The sequence below is a fragment of the Myotis brandtii genome, unplaced genomic scaffold (genome assembly GCF_000412655.1).
Source record: "Myotis brandtii unplaced genomic scaffold, ASM41265v1 scaffold397, whole genome shotgun sequence".
Classification (NCBI taxonomy): Eukaryota; Metazoa; Chordata; class Mammalia; order Chiroptera; family Vespertilionidae; genus Myotis; species Myotis brandtii.
The window spans coordinates 4,473,278-4,493,890 of record NW_005365229.1 but is presented as its reverse complement, the minus strand read 5'-3'; the positions used below and the strand labels follow the sequence as shown (position 1 = coordinate 4,493,890).

The following is a 20,613-nucleotide window of genomic DNA, read 5'->3' as shown; positions in this document are numbered from 1 at the left end:
CCTGAAGTTTTGTTGTTAGTATACAGGAAGTCAATGGATTTTTGCACATCGAATTTGTATCCTGCAACTTGGCTGTATTTTTTTATTGTTTCTAATAGTTTTTTGGTGGAATCCTTAGAGTTTTCTATATACACAATCATGTCATCTGCAAAAAGTGACAGTTTGACTTCCTCCTTACCTATTTGGATGCCTTTTATTTCTTTCTCTTGCCTTATTGCTCTGGCTAGGACTTCCAGCACTATGTTGAATTAGAGTGGTGAGAGTGGACATCCTTGTCTTGTTCTTGATTTTAGAGGAAAAACTTTCAGTTTTTCATCATTGAGTATGATATTAGCTGAGGGTTTCTCATATATGGCCTTTATCATTTTGAGGTACTTTTCTATTTTATTGAGTGTTTTAATCATAAATGGATGTTGTATCTTACCAAATGCTTTTCGGCATCTATTGATAAGATCATATGATTTTTATCCTTTCTTTTGTTAATATGGTGTATTACATTGATTGATTTGGACATCTTGAACCATCCTTGTGCCCCTGGAATGAACCCCACTTGATCATGATGTATTATTTTTTTATGTACTGTTATATTAGATTTGCTAGTATTTTGTTTAGGATATTTGCATCTGTGTCCATCAGAGATATTGGTCTGTAATTTTCTTTTTTGTGTGTGTTATCTTTGCAAGGTTTTGATATCAGGGTTATACTGGCCTCATAGAATGTGTTAGGAAGTATTGCCTCTTCTTCAATTTTTTGGAAGAATTTGAAAAGGATAGGTTTTAAAGCAGTGGGTTGTTTTGTTTTTTTTTTAAATATATTTTATTGATATTTTACAGAGAGGAAGGGAGAGGGATAGAGAGTTAGAAACATCGATGAGAGAGAAACATCGATCAGCTGCCTCCTGCACACTCCCCACTGGGGATGTGCCCGCAACCAAGGTACATGCCCTTGACTGGAATCGAACCTGGGACCCTTGAATCTGCAGGCTGACGCTCTATCCACTGAGCCAAACCGGTTAGGGCTCGGGAGGTTTTTGATGGTTGTTTTAATTTCCTTACTGCTGATCGGTCTATTTATATTTTCCAATTCTTTTCAAGTGCAAAGGTATGTTCGCCAAAAAAAAAAGACCACATGTGAGGCTATAAACCAAGAATCAATAAATTTAAAGTACTGAAATCACATAAAGTATGTCTTTGACCATGATGACATTATGTTAGGCATTGATAACTAACACATCTAAATACCATTCTTCACTAAAAGGAGTGAGGGCTCTTTTGAGAAACATCTCATTCCTGAGTGGGGGCAGGGAAGATACAAAACAAGCCTGGAATATATCCTGCTGTGCTAGACCAGCGATTTTCAACCTTTCTCATCTCAGGCACACAGAAACTAATCACTATAATTCTGCAGCACACCAAAAAAATACATCATAGTTTTGCAATCTGACAAATAAAAAGGTGTAACTTTGATTCATTCACACTGGACGGCTATTGTGTTGGGGTTCTCATTTTTTTAAAAATTGTTATTTGACAACCTCAGGGAAAAGAGGTCAGTGCTCCTGACTCAATAGTCAGGTATTGTATGTTTTAAAAATTCTCACAGCACACCAGTTGAAAATTGCTGTGGTAGATAGAATGTAAGAAATTGCTCAAAATAAATGATGGAGTCATGCCAAAAGGGGGGTTCCCACAAGAACAGATTTGGTACAACCAGAGCATCAAACTAGAATCAGGACAGTGATGAACTATATCCTGTCAAGCAGAACAGAACTCCATGAGTCCAGGTTGATAATATAGGGGTAGATGAAGGAATAAGTAGGAGGGGCTCTTTACAGTGGAATGCTAGACACCAAATGATAACTGTGCAGTTGGTGCTGGAGCAGGGAAATCACTCTTCTAAACCAGCACAGTACAGGCTGTTTAGGCAAGAACCATCCATGGAGATTCAACCTAGGGGAGTTTGATGAGGAATGTGATCTTTACATGATCATAAAGTGTCTTCCCACAGACAGCTTATTAGTCACAAGAAGAAAATCGTAACTATAATTGGAAAAGTCTAAAACATACTTGTCTGGTTGATCAAAATTACTATGCAGATGAGGGACCAATGGACACGGGGAGCCTTTAGATATGACACCTGAGAAGGACACACCCCTTCTGTAATATCTGCCCAGCCTGAATGGAAGCATGAGGAAACGTCACACAAATTCAACTTTTGGAATATTTTATAAAAGAACCAGGCCTGCACTTTTCAAAAAAGCCAACCTCATAAACGACACCGAATGGCTGAGGAACTGCCTGGGATTTAAAAAGACTAAAGAGGCATGCCACTGCATAATGAAACCTGGGACCCAGGGCAGAATCCTGCGCTAAAGAAAAAGGAAGTGCTACCAACAGACAAAACTGGAGCCCCGGCCAGGTGGCTCAGTTAGTTGGAGTGCCGTCCTGTATACCAAAAGGTTGTGAGTTCTACTTCTGGTCAGAGTCATACCTAGGTCGCAAGTTTGATCCCCAGTTGAGGCATGTACAATCAATGTTTCTTCCTTTCTCTCTCTCTCTCTCTCTTTCTCTCTCTCTCTCTCTCTCTCTCTCTTTCTCCCTCCCTCCCTCCCTCCCTCTCCCTCTGTCATAAAGCTCATTTTGATTAAAAAAAAAGCAAAACCTGGAATATGTACTACAGATATAAAATATCAAAACAATGCCAAATTTACCAAATTTGATAACTATGATTATATGAAGGACATCTTTATTTTTAGGAAATATAGTATTAAGGAGTAAAGAGAATGACATATTCAACTTACTGTCAAGTGGTCCAGAAAAAAATCATAAATTTTATAGAGAAAGAGGAGACTAAAACAAACAGTAAAATGTTAAAAGTTAGAAAAATCGGGCAAAGGGTATAAAGAGAATTCTTTGTATTATTCATGCAATGTTTCTGTAAGCTTCAAATTACTTCAAAGTAAAGTGATATATTGACAACACGATAGATAAGGTAATTTAGAGAAAGGGAGAGGCTTCTATCTGCAAATTTTACTTCAATTCCCATAGCTCCCTCTTACCTGTCTTCTTTGATAACATCAACAAAGTGGGCGTCTGTTTTCTCCCGGATGTTCTTGAGTCTCAGTGGGAGGAGAGCAGACTGGTCCAAGCTGACACCTGCCCACCTTCCCTTTTCCTGTAAGATCTCACACAGGGAGGTCTGGCTGTTGGTGAGCTTCTCCTCTTGGGGAGGGCTCAGGAGTCCGTTCTGTGTTTTGGAATTGTGTCCTCCAGAAACCTGCCTCAAGACAGAGGGAAGCAGACACAGAGGTGACCCGTGGGTGTGCAGCATGCTATTCCACCCAACCCCTCTGCTACGCTGGGGTCCCACTGCACTGCACGCTGCACCTTCAAATCTCGGTCCCAATCCAAACTCTCAACCTCGCCACCCACCTGCTTCTCCCTATCCCCCTGATTTGTCAAATCGCAACTCCAGGCGTTCAGGCAACCAGGGAGGTTGAGGCTCTCAGTTTGCTGACCATAGAACCAGGGTTCCAGAGGGCTATGGGGAAAGGTTTGGGAGAAGTGCAAGAGTGGATCCAGAGAAAGAAAACCTATATGGGCTGTAGCTTAGGAAAGGGTGACTGCTTGTCTGCAACACAGGCGGACCTGGTGTCGCACAATCCATGGGCAGATGACATGAGGGTGGAGGGTGACGGAGTAGGTTTCCTGGAGGGCCAGCCTTCCCAGCTATTTAATCTGCTTTCCACTCCAGTCCTGGCTCTGGTTCCAAGTGAGGTTTCTCTGGCAGCTTCCTTGCTGCTGTCCCCAATCCCAAGCCCCTCTCCATGATGTGTCTCTTATCCTGAAGTCCCCTCTTCTCTCTGCAAACCCACAGTCCACCATATGTTGAATCCAACTTCTAGCTCTACAAACCTTCCCTAACTCTAATCCACGTCTTTAAACCCTTATTGCCCATTAGGGATCCCCTTCAGTTCAGCATTAGTTCTCAGGGATTAGTTCTGACTCATTCCTGTTCTTTACTGGTCTGCTCAAAACACAAAAGGACTAGAGGTATGGAATGGGTCACCTAAAAGGAAGTATTCCCAGAACCGAGAAGTTGACAACAGGAGTGTCATCTCAGAAGAATGCACCAGAGAAGAACTGACAGGTATGACAGCCAGGAGCTTGTTACCTTGTTTTTATTTTTATGCTCCTCCTGACAGCCATTTTGCATTGCTCCTTCTTCTGCACCAGCTTCCAATTTGGGAGCAAATGTAATTTTGCACGAAGGGCAGGTCTACAAGAAAAAACAGACCATAGGAACTCACCAAGAAAAGATGACCACAATATATAATTCAAACAGTCCTCTATTGTTGTAATTTGCTATCACATAGAATGGTTGTAACCAAACGGAAGGCTTACTGAACCACACCAGGATGAGTTAAAGACAAACTGGCAAAGTGAAAATGGTACACATCTACACAAGGACCTGCACATGAATGTTCCATAAGAGCCATGAAGTACAAACAACTCAAATGTTCATTAACAGATGAATGGATCAATAAAATGTGGTCTACCCATACAATGGAATATTATTCAGCCATCAAAAGGAATGAGGTATTGTCCTAGAGGTGCTGCTCAGTGGTTGGAGCATTGGCCCTCGCACCAAAGGGCCACAGGTTCGATTCCCAGTCAAGGGCATATACCTGGGATGCAGGTTCAATCCTAGGCACCTGTTGGGGTGCATGTAGAATGCAACCAATCAATGTGTCTCTCTCATATAGTTATTTCTCTCTTCTCCTCCTTCCCTCCCTTCCACTCTCCCTAAAAATCAAATAGAAAAAATATCCTTGGGAAAAAAAATATATCCTTGGGTGAGGATTAAACAACAACAACAAAAAAGGGATGAAGTACTGATTCAGGCTACAACATGATGAACCTTGAAAACATTACACTCAATGAAAGAAGCCAGACACAAAAAGCCACATATTGTATGATTCCATCCATATAAAATGTTCAGAAAAGGCAAATCCACAGAGATGCAAAGGAGATTGGGCATTGACAGGGGGGAGAGGGATAAAGGAATGGGTAGTGATCTAATAGACATGAGGTTTCTTTTAGGAGGTGATGAAAATGTTCTAAACTTGATTGTGGTAATGGTTGTACAACTTTGCAAATATACTAAAAAGCACCAAATTGTACACTTCAAAGGGTAACTTTCTTGGTATGTGAATCATATCTCAATAAAGCTGCTATTGAACAAACAACCTGCCATTATCCTATATGAGGGTACTACGTCGCCAAGGTCTATGAGCTCTATGTGATAGTGAGCTGTTCCTATAAAATAGGCTGAATAATCAGAGGGACCTGTTTATAGACCTAGGATTCTTAAAAGCTTACAGAAATTAGCTGACCTGGAAAAGGAAAGGCAAGACAATCCTGACAGGTAGAGTAGAAAGGGCAGCAAGACTTTCATCTCTCATAAACCAGGGTTCAAATCCCACCTCGAATCCTTATTGTTTTGGATGGCCTTGTTCAAATCACTCACCTCAGTTATCTCATCTATAAAAAGAGTGTGATAACACTATTCTTGAAGATACGTGGTAAGGATTTAATGGATATGTATATAGTTAGCCTAACATCATCTCTGGCTCTCAATAAATTTACTATTATTATTAACTAGTGCATGAAATTTGTACACTTGGTGGGGGGGGGGGGAGCCTCTCAGCCTGGCCTGCATCCTCTTGCAATCCGGGAGCCCTTGGGGGATGTCGGACATCCTAAGCCAGCAGTCGGACATCCTTAGCACTGTTGCGGAGGCAGGAGAGGCTCCCACCACGGCTGCTGTGCTTGCCAGTCGTGAGCCCAGGTTCTGGCTGAGTGGCACTCCCCCTGTGGGAGTGCACTGACCACCAGGGGGCAGCTCCTGCACTGAGCATCTGCCTCCTGGTGGTCAGTGTGCATCATAGCGACTGGTCGTTCTGCTGTTCAGTCAATTTGCATATTAGCCTTTTATTATATAGGATGTGATCCATTAAACTAGGAAGTGTCATTGAGATAGCAACTAACTGTTTCCAGTAGAGGAGACAGACTTAGCAGCAAAGATTTATTAGGACTACAAAAATGTCCTTGCATAGCATTGGAAAACATTGTAGGAGGCTAGATATTATTTCAAAAATTTAAAATAAGTGTCATCACATCTCAAGTTAGAGTTCAGGCCCACACTATATTAAATAAAAGAAACAAAGATGCTAAAGAGGTGTGTAATTTGGGAATCTTATATAATGCACAAGCTAAGTTTGGACATTTGTATTCCTCAAAAAATGAAAATATACATGCCAAAAGAGCTGGCCAAACCATTAACTAACATACCTGAACAAACAGTAGCACCTAGGTAAAACTGCTTATAGCTCTTTAAAAACAGACATTATTAACAGGGGTAAAATGTTCTAATTGTCAATACTTATCAATAAAATTATTTTAAAGCACATCTCGGTATCGTCTGAGTTAAACTTCAAAACATTTTACCAATGGGGCCATTGATCTTCTCATATAACAAAATCCAATCTCCCCCCAACTACCCTCCACCCCCACACACACACACAGTGACCCTCCCAGCCCCCAAGGGAGGAATGAAGTAAATGTGCCCAAGACACATGCAGCATGGTCCTATGGGTGCCTCCTAGTGGGTATTGGAAATAATTGACTTTGGTGGTGGTAGGCTTGCTTCTCTAGGGAAATACCGGCCTTTTCAGGAGCCAAGCAGGCCTGGGGTGGAGTGGATACAACTTGGAGTATGGGAATGGTTTGAGAGAATGAGTCAAACCCTTAAGGTCCAGGGATTCACCAATCTCATAAAGACATGATGAAAGAGTATAAACAGCTACTTCTCTGACCACTGTTTAAACATTAAGACTAGAGAAGTAGTGTAACAGTGATTAAAGGCACTGGCTTTGAAATTAAACTGAATCCTGCTTCATTCACTGAATCCTGCTTCTACCACTTAATAGAGATCCTCTCCAAGTCCCATTTTCCTCCTTGGTAAAAAGGAATTGTATCTACCCTGAAGAATTATTATAAGGGCAAAATGAGTCAATACAAGTAAAGCATGTCAGAGGTATTTTAAATCAGCTTGGTTTTTGTGCACTGACTCTAATCCCATGAGACTGACTTCCTAGAACAGTGAATTGAGGATGATGAGGCCACGTGCTGGCCCAACAGGAGGAGAACTGAGATTGACTTGTGATGTCTGCCATGGGCGAGGGTTGGACAAGTGGAGATGTGCATGCATTTATCACAGCTTGGCTCTGCACAATGCTTGATGTGTTAGTGAGTATTCAATAAATGTTGGTACTTAATATTAAAACTTCTGGTCACTATCCTTTCTGGTTATAAAGACAGTTCGTCTGGTAATTTAATGTCCTTGATCATAAACAGCCATCCTTGGTATCTGCTCTTGCGTAGTCATTTCTTTTTTAGGTATTTCTTGACGTCAGTTGTTTCTAAGTATTTTTCCCTCCTCAAGTACACCTTGCGGGAAGCCGCCCATTATCTTCACTAGCAGAGAGGTGTGGACAAGGAACCCTGAAGGCTGGTGACTTTTGATCCCCGGCAAAGGTCAGGGCTATGCACCCACTGTTTAGTCAATGGTAGCTGAAGCAACTTCCCCACCAGATAGTCATGTAAATCCTTACTGATAAGATAGTCTGTCTGTTACTGGAACTTGCCTGCCTAAGGGCTATGGGTGTATCCCAAACTAAATAAAAGGATGACAAGGCCTGAGCACAAGCTGAGTCCATCCTCTTGGGATGGGCTCTCGCCTGGCCCCCCAATTTCCAAATTATTATTTCTTGTCTCATCTCTTTCATCTTCCAAAGCCCGAACCCTGAACCACGCGGGACGTGGGGAGCATTCACACACCTGATACACTTTAAAACAGGCCATCTTGTTTCTTAGGAATTCCCACAGCACACTAGTGTTACATATATAAGATGTTTTATGCATTTATACAACAGTGACCATCGAACCCGTTGGACAGCAGAGGCCACACGCCCTTCACAAAGGATCCCCTTGATAGGAATCAAGGCCACACAACTCAGATTCTGCACCCTTTCTATGAAGGTCTTGGCTGCAAAGGGATAGGAAGGCTAGTGGAAACTGGGAGTGCCCATGGGGACCAGCTAATCTCCAGGGAGCCTGGAGCAGTGGTCTTCACAGATAGGCAAGTCAAAGTTACATCCCTGTGACAAAGAGAGGATCTGTGGCCTGTACTCTACTGTGATAAAATGTTCTAATACGGAGATAAGGTCTTGTAGAGCTGCCCACAAAAGAACCTCGGGGAGCAAAGACACAGACATACACTGTCAGACCAAATGTTCATAAACGGTCTAGGAGTCTGCACTCAGGGAGGTCTGGGGGCCCGTCGGGGTCATGTGTGAAGCAGTAGAGTAGGACCTGTGACTGGGCTCCGAATGGCCCAAACAGTGCTCACTGCTCACTCTGCCTTCCCACAGCAGCTTTGCCCACAAAGTGGGACTGGGGTTGGGCAGGAGAACCAGTTTTGCACTTGCTTTGAAAATGTTGCTCTTTGTCGTTCTGTTTCTTCTTCCTCTACTTTCCTTTGGGGAAAGGAGGTTTGATTAACACTTTAAAAGAAATGAAACGAAAAATCTTCAAGAAATCCATCTGTCCTGTTGGAGACATTCTCATATCTCAACAGCCCCTTCTGCTCTGTGGGGAGAGCGCCTTCTGCATGAGGAGGGCTCCACCATGAACGGGTATGTGGGGGTGCTTCCCTTCATTGGCAACAGCTGTTTTCCTTTAAGTATTTACAGGTTCATTTTAATCGGGTTAAAGCATCTCACAAACTGCTTTTTTTTTTATTGTAAAAAAATATATTTTATTGATTTTTTACAGAGAGGAAGGGAGAGAGACAGAGAGTTAGAAACATCGATGAGAGAGAAACATCGATCAGCTGCCTCCTGCACATCTCCCACCGGGGATGTGCCCGCAACCCAGGTACATGCCCTTGACCGGAATCGAACCTGGGACCTTTCAGTCCGCAGGCCGACGCCCCATCCACCGAGCCAAACCGGTTTCGGCACAAACTGCTTTTTGCTAAGCACCCAGACACCTCTGCGAAATGTCTGCCAACCCATTAAATGTCCATCTCTCCCCCTTTGCTGCTGCCAGTAACTCCATCCCTGAGAAGCCCTCACAGGGAAGCATTTCAGAGTTGGGAAACTAACTACGAGGGATATCCTGCGCCTTGGGAGGCACATTTGAGCAACTGACTCACAAGGAAGCATGGTGGCAAGCACATTAGATAAAGAGCACAGTTGTCACGATAGCAGATGCTATGATTTAGAAACGCCGACGTGCAGAGGGCACGCCAGTGAATGATAACCAGGCCCTTATCCAGGTGATGTCTGCAGCCTCGTGCACTTGATCTCAATTAATCCTCATAATGCTCAAAGGTTTGCCAACAGCGGGGGCCAGAGTGCAGTGCTGTGACCCGACCACCATCAGCCTCTCTCTGGCCTCCTTTCCTGGCACAGGGAGGACCGAGGAATAATCCTAGCACTCTGATCTCCTCTGCCTCGTTCTCTGAAGTGACCAAGGCAGTTAGGACCACATCCTGGTTCTTTTAAGTGGCACTGTTGGTGCACTGGCACCAAGGGAAGCTTCATCAAGAGCAGCTAAGGTCCCCACACAGAGTACCTCATGGGCCAAAGAGTAGGCTGGCTATTGCCTGGGAAACCCGAGATCCTTTGGAGAACACCCAAGAGCAAGCTCTGCATTTTCCCAGATTATCTGTGTTCCTTCCCGCAACGTGGACGTAGGCTCAAAGGGAAGATTATAACTATTTTTCTAACACACTTGGGTGCATTTGCATTTGTTTTTTTAACACATTTCAATGCATGTACCCTACAATCTGTTCAGAGTATATGGCACAGAGCTATAAAATCGTTTTTTCTTCAAGGCTATCTCTCTTCAAAAGATAAATCATTTCTAAGCTAACAGCTGTTCTTTTTCATAACTGTCAAGGGAGGGAACAGGGAAACCTCTTTTCTGAGAACCGAGGAGGAAACATCAGAAAAGCCCTGGCTTTACCTGTTTAGTCTGCTGAGTATGACTATTTGGCAAACTGTCCTGTGACCAGAGGCACCCCTTACTCCCCAAACTCAAAATTCTGTTTGAGCCCTGGCTGGTGTTGCTAAGTGGTTAGAGCATCGGCCCATGCACTAAAGGGTTATGGGTTCAATTCCTGGCCAAGGGCATGTACCTGGGTTGCAGGTTCAATCCCCAGCCCCAGTAAGGGCTCATGCAGGAGGCAACCAGTCAATATGTCTTTCTCACATCAATGTTTCTCTCTCCCTCCCTTCCTTCTAAAAAAGCAATGGGAAAAAAATCCTCAGGTGAGGATTTAAAAAAATAAGTTCAGGCTGAACATGACAGACAGGAACATGCAATACTAATAGCAAATACAGCTTACTGAGGCCCATATCACTTTATTTTAGTCCTCATAAGCACCTATGAAGCCGACACTACGATTAGCCCATTTTATACAGGAGGAAACTGAGGCAGAGAAGAGAAGGGACTGGCCAAAGTCACACCGTTAGAAAATGATAGCAGGAGTTTAAGGCCAGGTAGCAGCAGCCATGCATACATGACATCTCCAAGTGAACAGAAACACCTGTAATGTGAGCTACGACATGCCACTGGTGGGCCGGCGCAGAGATGATTTCTGCTAATAAAATACCAGAGAAAAATAGCTGCAAAATATTAGAGGAAAATAGAAGCAGTAATTGTTACAGAAAAAGAAAGGCAACCCAGAAGCTTTAAGAACAGGAAGCGGTCAGCCTGAGAATATTGGAGGCAAAACCACAAACAAAGCAAAAACCTGTGAAAATCAGGCACAGGATCTCAACGTCATGGACCCCTGCTCAGGTTCCTGAGTCCTAAGTAGCTACTGCATTTAATAATTGAGGCTGATAAGGCAAGAATATTGTTACCATGTTGTGGAAATATTCCATCAAAAAGTCAGAAAAAGAAAGTATTTCATATTTTGAGAAATTTCATTTATGTCCAATACCTCACTACCTGATGCCGCCCATCAAATGATGCTGGTCTTATCTATCTTCCCTTTTCATTTCATAACTACAGACTTTCTTCAGAGTTCTCAGGTCCCCCTCTCCCAATGCTCTATTTCTCAAATTGAGCCAGTTGCTTCCTCAAATTGAGTCAGCTGAGCCTATTCATAATGATTTTACTACTGGGCTCCCATGCTGCCTTTAGTTTTTATTTCTCCTTAGTCTCCTCTGGTCTGTGGCAGGTCCTATCTTCCCTTGTCATCGATGACCTTGTCACTTTTGAAGTGCCTTGGTCAAGTATTTTGTAGACTGCCCCTGAATTTGGATTTGTCTGATGCTTTCACATGGCTGACTGAGGTTTAGGATTTGAGGAAGAACTCCAAAGAGGTGATGTGCCCTTCTCACATCAGGGGGCACAAGATACCACTCATCTTATTAATCATGATGCTACCTTCATCATGTGATGAATGGGGGGCTATCAGGTTTTCCACTGCAAGTTACTATTCTTCCCTTTACAATGAATAAATATCTGGTGGAGGGTGGGGGGAGGAGATGTTTGGGGGCTATGCAAATATCCCTTTTCTCCTTAAACTTATACCCACTAATTTCAGAGCTCATTGATGGATCTTGCCTTATTAATCATGATGCTACCTTCATCATGTGATGAATGGGGGGCTATCAGGTTTTCCACTGCAAGTTACTATTCTTCCCTTTACAATGAATAAATATCTGGTGGAGGGTGGGGGGAGGAGATGTTTGGGGGCTATGCAAATATCCCTTTTCTCCTTAAACTTATACCCACTAATTTCAGAGTTCATTGATGGATCTTGCCTGCAGCATTTATTACTGTGATGTTCTAATGGGATTCTCTTTCGCTCATTCCTTCTACATGTATTCTGTCCATTTATATGTGATGTGCTTTCTCCTATATGAAGGAAACACACACACAACTAAAAATATAGATAAAACTTGAAAAGTCCTTTAAAAATAACTTACTTTATATCCATATTTCAAAGCCAGCAGTTAAACTACTATTTACTCTTATAACTGCTTTACTGAGATATAATTAACATGCCATACAATTCACCCACCTAAAGTGCATAATTCAATGGTTAAAGTATATTCACAGAATTGTTCAACCATCACCACTATCAATTCAGACCACCCTTTATAATAATTTATAAGCTATATGTGTGTATGTGTGTATATATGTATACATATATACACATGTGTATATATACATATATACACATGTGTATATATGTGTATATATATATATATGAGAGAGAGAGAGAGAGAGAGAGAGAGAGAGAGAGAGAAAGGGAGAGGGAGATATCTACTACCTTTTCCATTCCTATAATGAATTAAAATGAAAAGTAGAGGCCTTCTGCTTCCTCATTGAGCCAGCTGAGCCTATTCATAATGATTTTACATACAAATAATACAAATGACAAGGAGATAAAAGAAGTGATCACTTACTTAGAGTCATTACAAAGTCATGGCAACTACCACAGAAGGATGGTTCCTAAGAAAAGTACAACCCTTTTGAAAATAGGACAGGTCTTCTCTGAATTTCCCCATGTGGACAAATCCATACCATCAGCCTCATTACTGACTGTAAACATGTAGAAACTTCCACTTGGTGAGCACACAGGCCTGGGGTTCTGAATAATAGATTAAGGTAAACTCGCAATGATAGCCAAGCAGCTGCATTGCCTGTGAGGTCTTTCAGAGATGCACTAAGATGCTGTCACAGCTCACACGGTGCACTGTTTAGGACTGATGTGATAGAAAAGAAACCACCCACACCTTTGGTTTTTATTTCTTGGTTCTTCACAAAGACATTAGAGCAGCTATTGTGATTGGCATGTGTAGTTTCGATCTATCACCCACAGTTTCACGACAAATGAGCAGCAGGCCACCACTGCAGAGCTGAGATCACACTAAGCAGGCCAAGTGTCCCTACACCAATTATATATTTGTGACGTTGATGGGGAAAATGAGACATTTTCGGGGGGCTAGCAATCTGAATCTGTGCCAGGAACCTAATGCACATTCTTGTTGGCCTGTAGTCTAGTCACTGCCCCTTCTTTAATGATCTGGTTCTGCAAGACCTGTTTACCTAAAGTACTACTCCCATGTTAGAGGCCATAAACCATGAACAATAACATAACCCCCAGATGGAGTTATCAGTGCTGGCACTAGGCCAGGCCTTAAGATGTGGTCTCACTTCCCCCATCCCAGCACATAGGGCTTTTTGCAAAGCCTGCAAAAGGTCCGGAAGTATGATCCATATTTGGGGGACAAAGAAACCAAAGGGGTATAAAGGGAAAGCTTCTCCATATTGGTTTGCTCAGGATTTGAAGAGAAACAGACTCCCCTGAGTCACTGTACCAGTACATGTGAAACGTCTGGAAATAAATGGGTTTTTCCTGTGCCTCCGGTACTCCTGCGTATTTTTCAGTTGCCTGGTAAATTCTGTAACAGCGTGGTTACATCCCCCACAGCAACCATCAAGGGCAATAACAGAAAAATCTCTCTCAAGTCAGAACAAGCTGAGAAGGCGAGATCTTCCCGAGACAATGACTCATTGTGGGCAAATCAACACAGTATCTATGTCTCCTGTCCTTTACTCCTACCGTGGTCATTGTCCATGTCTCCACATGGAGTGAATGAATGCACGTCCTGGTGTTAAGTGAGCATCTACTACAATCCTAGCATTCATGGGCATTACTTCCTGAGAGACTGCCTCATCATCATCATTTCACTGTGACTTAGAGAAGTTAAGTGACTTGCTCACAGTCCCAAAGCCAAAGCTTTGAGAACAACCTCGACTTTGAGTTCTGGCCCTTCCCATGGCACTAAAGCTGCCTTCCATGATTGTGACATGAAGAGCCCTTGTCTCCTTCCTGGGCTCACTTTTTTTTTTTTTGAGAGGAAGGGAGAGGGAGAGAGAAACATCTATGTGAGAAAGAAACATTGATCAGTTATCTCCTGCATGCCTTCCACCAGGGATCAAGCCCACAACCTGAGCATGTGCCCTGAGTAGGAATTGAACCAGCAACTTGTCAGTGCATGGGACAACACCTGAGCCACACCAGCCAGGGCCTGGCTCCCTTCTTGACTCCTCCTTCCCCCATCCCAAATCCCAGGGCTATTTTTGGAAGCTCAGGCTCAGAGAGCCGAGTGCCACGGTGCTAACAGTGTACCTCACAGCCCCCCATTTTGCAATGCTAAGGCTTCCTGATGAAAAACTTTCACTACCAGTCACTCAAGAAGCCAATGCTTGGTTGTGAGAGGGTTCTCTCTGACCTATGACCTCAGGACCAAAGCCCTTGTCCTTTGACATGATTACAGTTTCTTGGTAGGACATCATAATACTCAGACTATTTTATGAAATATTAGATAAGAATTCCCCAGCTATGTACTGAGAAATAACTTACTGACACATAACACAGGTGTGCCAGGAGGGAAAACAAATGACTCCTAGACATTAGCTTGGTTCTACTTAGTTCTGCTCAAGCTTCTCAGTTTAGGCCTTCTAGGCTACCTCTACAGAGTTCTATCTTCCTGTGTGTCACTTAAGAATTAAAAATTTAAGCCAAAAGAAAATGGTCATTATCTACTACATTATCTACTACAGGCATTATGCTGGACACTGGGGAAAATGTAAGTTTTTTTAAACACATGGGCCCTGCCTGCATTCAAAGAATTCACAGGAAGGCGTATAACAAAAACATAAATATTGTGTATTTTGTAGCTATAATGTTATATAGCATTATTAGGTAGAGGAGTCATAAAAAACTGCAATGAAGGTGACCCATGAAAGGAAAAGAGGAGTTTTTAGGGAAAGGGAAGTGATGAGCACTGCAGGTAAGAGGACCAACAGGACCAAGATTGCAGGTATTCATTTGATGAATATTTACTGAACACCTTTCCTCTAATTTCTTGTTTCTTGCATGAAACTCCTTCCACTAGACAAGCATTTCTCCAAAAGGTGCAGCTTAAAAAAAGAAATCTGTGGTCAACGAGGCCTGAGAATGCTGCATACCACATCCATCTCTGGAGACAGAAGTACTGTATGCATATTAGCATACTAAAGGCACTGAGAAGTCCCGCAGTAAAGAAACCTTTTCAATGTTGTTTAACCTGGAACTTCCCAAATTTACCTGACCACAGAACACTTTTTTTACACTTGACACCTATTTCCATCCAGAGAAAGTACTGCTCAAGGGAACACAGAGGAAACACTGCCTTACACCAAAGTAGGAGGAAAATGTGGGGTCTGTGACAAACCTACATGAGAGCTAACTCTGGCCAGATGAGGTGACAGGAGATCAAAGCCTGTTGGCAGGAAGAGTCAACAGACCCCGAAAAAGGATTAGGAGGAGCTAGTCTGTGATTCCAGCTAATGAGAAGATCTAACCATAGTACAGACAATATAAGGCAACAAGTCAATGACATATGTGTGAGGCAGTAACAAGTTTAGAGGAAAAACCTTCTCAAAAAATGAATGTGCAAGCAACTGGTATTTCACATTTCTATTGTTTAGAAACTGTTACTTCAGGGAATCGTCTTATACGTCAGATTATAATCTATATAATCTTTAAGGCAGACCTCAATTTTCCGCCTTTCAAGTTTAGGCTAATAGCTCATATTGATTCCCTTAGTTACTCAGTGCTTATCCTATACTAGAGGCCCGGTGCACAAAAATTCATGCACTCAGGGGGGTCCCTCAGCCCAGCCTGCGCCCTCTCGCAGTCCAGGAGCTCTCAGGGGATGTCTAGCTGACAGCTTAGGCCCAATCCCCGGGGGCGGGGGGCAGGGAGGGAGCAGGCCTAAGCTGCAGTCTGGCCTCCTTCTGCGGGAGGCGACCGGGCGGGCTGACCAGGGTACGGTGCCAGCTGGCGAGCAGCCAGCCCCGCCCCCCATTACCCCACCACCACCGCCAGTGGCCTCCCTCTGTGGGAGGTGACCGGGCGGGCTGAGCAGGAGACGGTGCCGGCTGGTGAGCGGCCGGCCCTGCTCCCCCAATTGCCCCTCCGCTACTGCTGGTCACTGCCAACTCATCCCCCCATCACCTGTCCCCTCCCTCTGCCCAGTGGCATGCACCTTGGCTGGCCTGGCACCACCTGCTTGCTGGCCCCGCCCCTCTGCCAACTGGTCATTCCTCAGTTTGATCAATTTGCATATTATGCTTTTATTATATAGGATAATAAAAACCTAATCTAAGTGTCCTTGGCTGGCCTGGCACCACCTGCTTGCTGGCCCCGCCCCTCTGCCAACTGGTCATTCCTCAGTTTGGTTAATTTGCATATTATGCTTTTATTATATAGGATAATAAAAGCCTAATATGCTAAGTGTCCGACCGTCCAGTCGTCTGTTCAACCAATCACTACGACATGCACTGACCACCAGGGGGCAGACACTCCAACTGGTATGTTAGCTTACTGCTGGGGTCCGGATGATTGGGACTGAGTGAGATGGGCCAGACATGCCCTGGAGCCCGCCTGCAGTCCCTCCCCGCTGGCCAACCTCCTGTGTCCCTCCCCAGCCCCAATCATGCACCGGTGGGGTCGCTCGGCCTGGCCTGCACCCTCTGCAACCCAAGACCCCTTGGGGGATGTCAGAGAGCTGGTTTCAGCCCAATCCCGCAGGCCAGGCTGAGGGACCCCACTGGTGCACGAATCATGCACCCGGCCTCTAGACTATATATATAAAAGCCTAAGTGACCAAACGACCAGTCACTATGACGCACACTGACCACCAGGGGACAGATGCTCAACGCACAGGATCGGGCTCCCTCCTGTCTGGATCTGCTATCTGACATCCCCCAAGGGGTCCCGGATTGTGAGAGGGCGCAGGCCAGGCCGAGAGACCCCACTGTGCACCAGGCTTCTAGTAATTTATAAAGCACTCACAGACGCCTGCTCTCACCTGATCCTCACCTCAGGCACTAGAAGCAGAGAAGGCAAGACTTCCCAAAGTGAAGCCTGAAGAGAAGACCAGGTCTTCTATCTCTTCCTGCTCCTTCCACTCCAACTGTAATTCTAACTTTCTGGGACAACCCTAGTCATGGTGTCCTATGATTCCACCCCTCCCCCACACCCCGGCAACACCATCAAAATACCCCAGAAATTATATTTCAAGATCCAATTCATCTATCCCTTCGGAAGGTGCCCGAAGATTTTTTTTTTGTTGTTGTTCAAATTCCTTTGGCAAACATGGTCAACTTTAATAGATCACAAGATTTTCAGAAAACTTTCAATCATGACTTGGAAAACTTATACAAGGTAATAGAATATGTTAAATATCTTGTTTTTGTCCACCCAGATTTTTTTTTAAAAATCAAAGTCAGCAAATGCACTCCCTAATGGATTGAAACTCACATGCACAAAATCTAAAATGGCAGCAAATACAACAAATCACTTATTTTGGCTTTGAGCTCTATTTGTTTACTTAAATACAGTTCAGGTTGAAGCCTGGAGGAAACTGCTTCTCCCCAGATAACGAAACCGTACTTATGCTCCTCCCTGACGTGACTCTTCCCTGCCACACTCACTGACACTCGATGCACCCAGAGCGCCTTTCTGACTGCTGCACGACGTCAGCCAGCAAAGAGGCTGTTTTGAAAGTGCACAGGCATCAAGGAAATTTCAGATACATTAGCTGTTATGCATGTGTCACAGAGAGTATGGAGAAGACAAGATCTAATACCTACCTTACTGACTCTATAGCTGGGGTGATTTTACCCCCCCTTCCGCCCCCTCAAGGACATTGGCCAATGGCTGGAGACAGTCTTAGTTGTCACCATGAAAGGAGGGGAGCTCAGGCACCTAGTGGGTAGAAGCCAGGGACGCTGTTCAACATTTCACAGTGCACAGGACAGCCTCTGTCACAGTTATCTGGCCCAAAATGTTGATAGTGTTGAGGCTGAGAAACCCTGCACTAAGTTAACAAAGCACACAATGAAATGATATAGGAGTGCTGTCAATAAACCTGAATGTAATAATCACACAAAGTAACTGGTGGATTCTGACACAGGGAAATAATCTGGATAATCCAGCTGGTTGTCACAGTGTGGTGCCTGTTAGGCTTAAATGCCAACATAGATAGATTTCAAACCTGTTAATGAATGTGGATAAGAAGGAACAGACTGGATTAAAGCCATAACAAGAGGCCATCATCCTGACCAATATATCATTAAGGTTAATATTTGAGAGCACAAAACAGTAAAGTGGATATATGTTTTAACGGTCTCTCTCTTTTTAAAAAAATATATATTTTATTGATTGTTTACAGAGAGGAAGGGAGAGGGATAGAGAGTTGGAAACATCCATAAGAGAGAAACATCAATCAGCTGCCTCCTGCACACCCCCTACTGGGGATGTGCCTGCAACCAAGGTACATGCCCTTGACCAGAATCGAACCTGGGACCCTTCAGTCCGCAGGCCGATGCTCTATCCACTGAGCCAAACCGGTTAGGACTTAACTGTCTCTTTTTTAAAAAAAATATGGAAATGGCAAATACTTACACTGTAAAAATAAACAAGAGGTACAAGTAAGAGAACTAAGTCAAATGTGAAAATTGAGGACCAGCTCATAACCTAGGCCGAGTTCATGTGCCCAAGGTCCATCACATTAATTCCTTAGTTCACTGTGACAGAAGTGGGTACTTCTCGACAGCCACCAGGACATCTCTGTTCCAATAATGAAATACTATAATGTTCTTGGCAAGCCTGCACTCCTTCAGCTAGCTACATCATAAGGTTCACCCACACCAAAAAAATGTAAAATAATTAGAAAACATTCGATTTCAGGAGACACAGAAATACTTGAGAAAGTGGTCTCTGAAATAAGAGACCAACTAGCTCTCCAGCAAAACGTGAGGAGAATCACCTTCACTATCATTTATCATTAGCTTTTAGAAATCCCCGAAGACATCATAGGTCGCAGAAAAAGGAAATAATAACTCAAGCGAGAAGCATCTTTATGCAATGCAGAAAGAAAATGGAAGTGCAGAATATGTCAAAAAAGAAAAGATTAAAAATGCAAAATGCTGCTTCTTTTATACTACATGAAAAAAAAATCACAAAACCAAATTGAAGGGCATCCCAAGTCATCTGCAACAGACCCAAAGGCTGTTTATTATTTTACATGTTGTACTACAGATTATTATAAAATTTAAAAGTAGGAAAAAAAACTAACCTTAAGGTTATCAAAGGTTTTGACAGTCTGCGCCAAGTCACTGACACTCCCTGGTGATGCTGTCCCCTGTCCCCTAGGACCCGAGGACACCTGTGAGCCGTCAATGACCTCAAAGCCAGAAAGCAAGGCCTCTGAACAGGTGCAATGAGACTCCTTCGCTCTCTTACCCGCTATCAGGTATGTCTTCAAACCTATGGATAAAAATTACAGTCAGCACAGGTTGAAACCGCCTTTGGTTGAAATACAGCTCCATTCTTGCTCTCCATGCAGGACCTGCTCCTGAAAAGCTGAAAGTAAAGTGAAAATGTGAATATGTCATATTTTACTACTGACTTCCATCTTTTCAGAGATGCGCAGCCTCAGGGGGACATTGGCCTCCAAGCAACCCCGTTTACTCACATTATGTTTTCTTTAAATGGTGGCTGCACATTTTACCTTTGAGGGCTGAAATGAGCATTAAAAAAATTCCCCCTCTGTGACAGCAGCAGAGCCAAATGATGGCGGCCCCTCTGCATTTCTTGGGTTTGTTTTCATCTCTCAATACCAGTCACTGACATATACAATAGAAGGTCTAGTTAGTTGTAAGGGATTTAGAGAGGATGGACCATTTTACCTATGTCCCCTGACATAGGCAAAGCTACTATGAAAAGCGAGACCATAATATGCACCCACAGGGGTAATTAAAACCTCCCTCGATTAAAATTTATCAGCTATCTATTTTCTGTTTGATCCAGATATTCATAGCAAAAACATTCAGCTTTCATCCAGCTGCAGTCTACGCAAATTTTATCCTCTCCTAAAATCCTCACTTAAAAAAAAAAAGTTGGTTAAGTGGACAATTAACCTACATCTTTCAATTCTCATTGAAGGCTGAAATAACACATTAATGTACGCTACACTGTTAAGCAGCTGTAACAGGCGTGTAGGTCCCTGCTCTTGGTAGTCAGAACTATCTGCTGGGGAAATAATGAGGAGCTTGTCCAGACCGAAGTCAACAAATTTCTGAAAAAGAAGCAAATCTTATTTAAAACATTTTTAAAAAAATCCCCACCCAAGGATATGTTTTATTGATTTTAGAGAGAGAAAGGGACAGAGAGACAGACATTGATGTCAAAGAGAAATATGGATCTGTTGTCTCCGGTAACATGCCCTGACTGGAAATCAAATCTGCAACCTAGGTAAGATATGTTTTATTGATTTTAGAGAGAGGAAGGGAGAGACAGACATTGATGTCAGAGAGAAATATCTATCTGTTGCCTCTGGTAACATGCCCTGACTGGAAATCAAATCCGCAACCTAGGTAAGTGCCCTGACTGGGAATCAAACCTTCAACC

The 20,613-nt window shown here is 43.4% G+C and overlaps 1 protein-coding gene across 1 annotated transcript in view; it reads right to left on the bottom strand.

The window, feature by feature from the left end:
* ADCY9 (adenylate cyclase 9) overlaps nucleotides 1–20,613 on the bottom strand; it is a gene marked incomplete at its 5' end in the record, with an annotated part of 146,975 nt that overhangs the window by 29,116 nt on the left and 97,246 nt on the right. Inside the window, 3 exons of the mRNA XM_005873010.2 lie at nucleotides 3,056–3,273; nucleotides 4,171–4,275; nucleotides 19,280–19,470. Coding sequence (XP_005873072.2) covers nucleotides 3,056–3,273; nucleotides 4,171–4,275; nucleotides 19,280–19,470 — 514 coding nt within the window. The remainder of the gene's footprint in view (nucleotides 1–3,055; nucleotides 3,274–4,170; nucleotides 4,276–19,279; nucleotides 19,471–20,613) is intronic.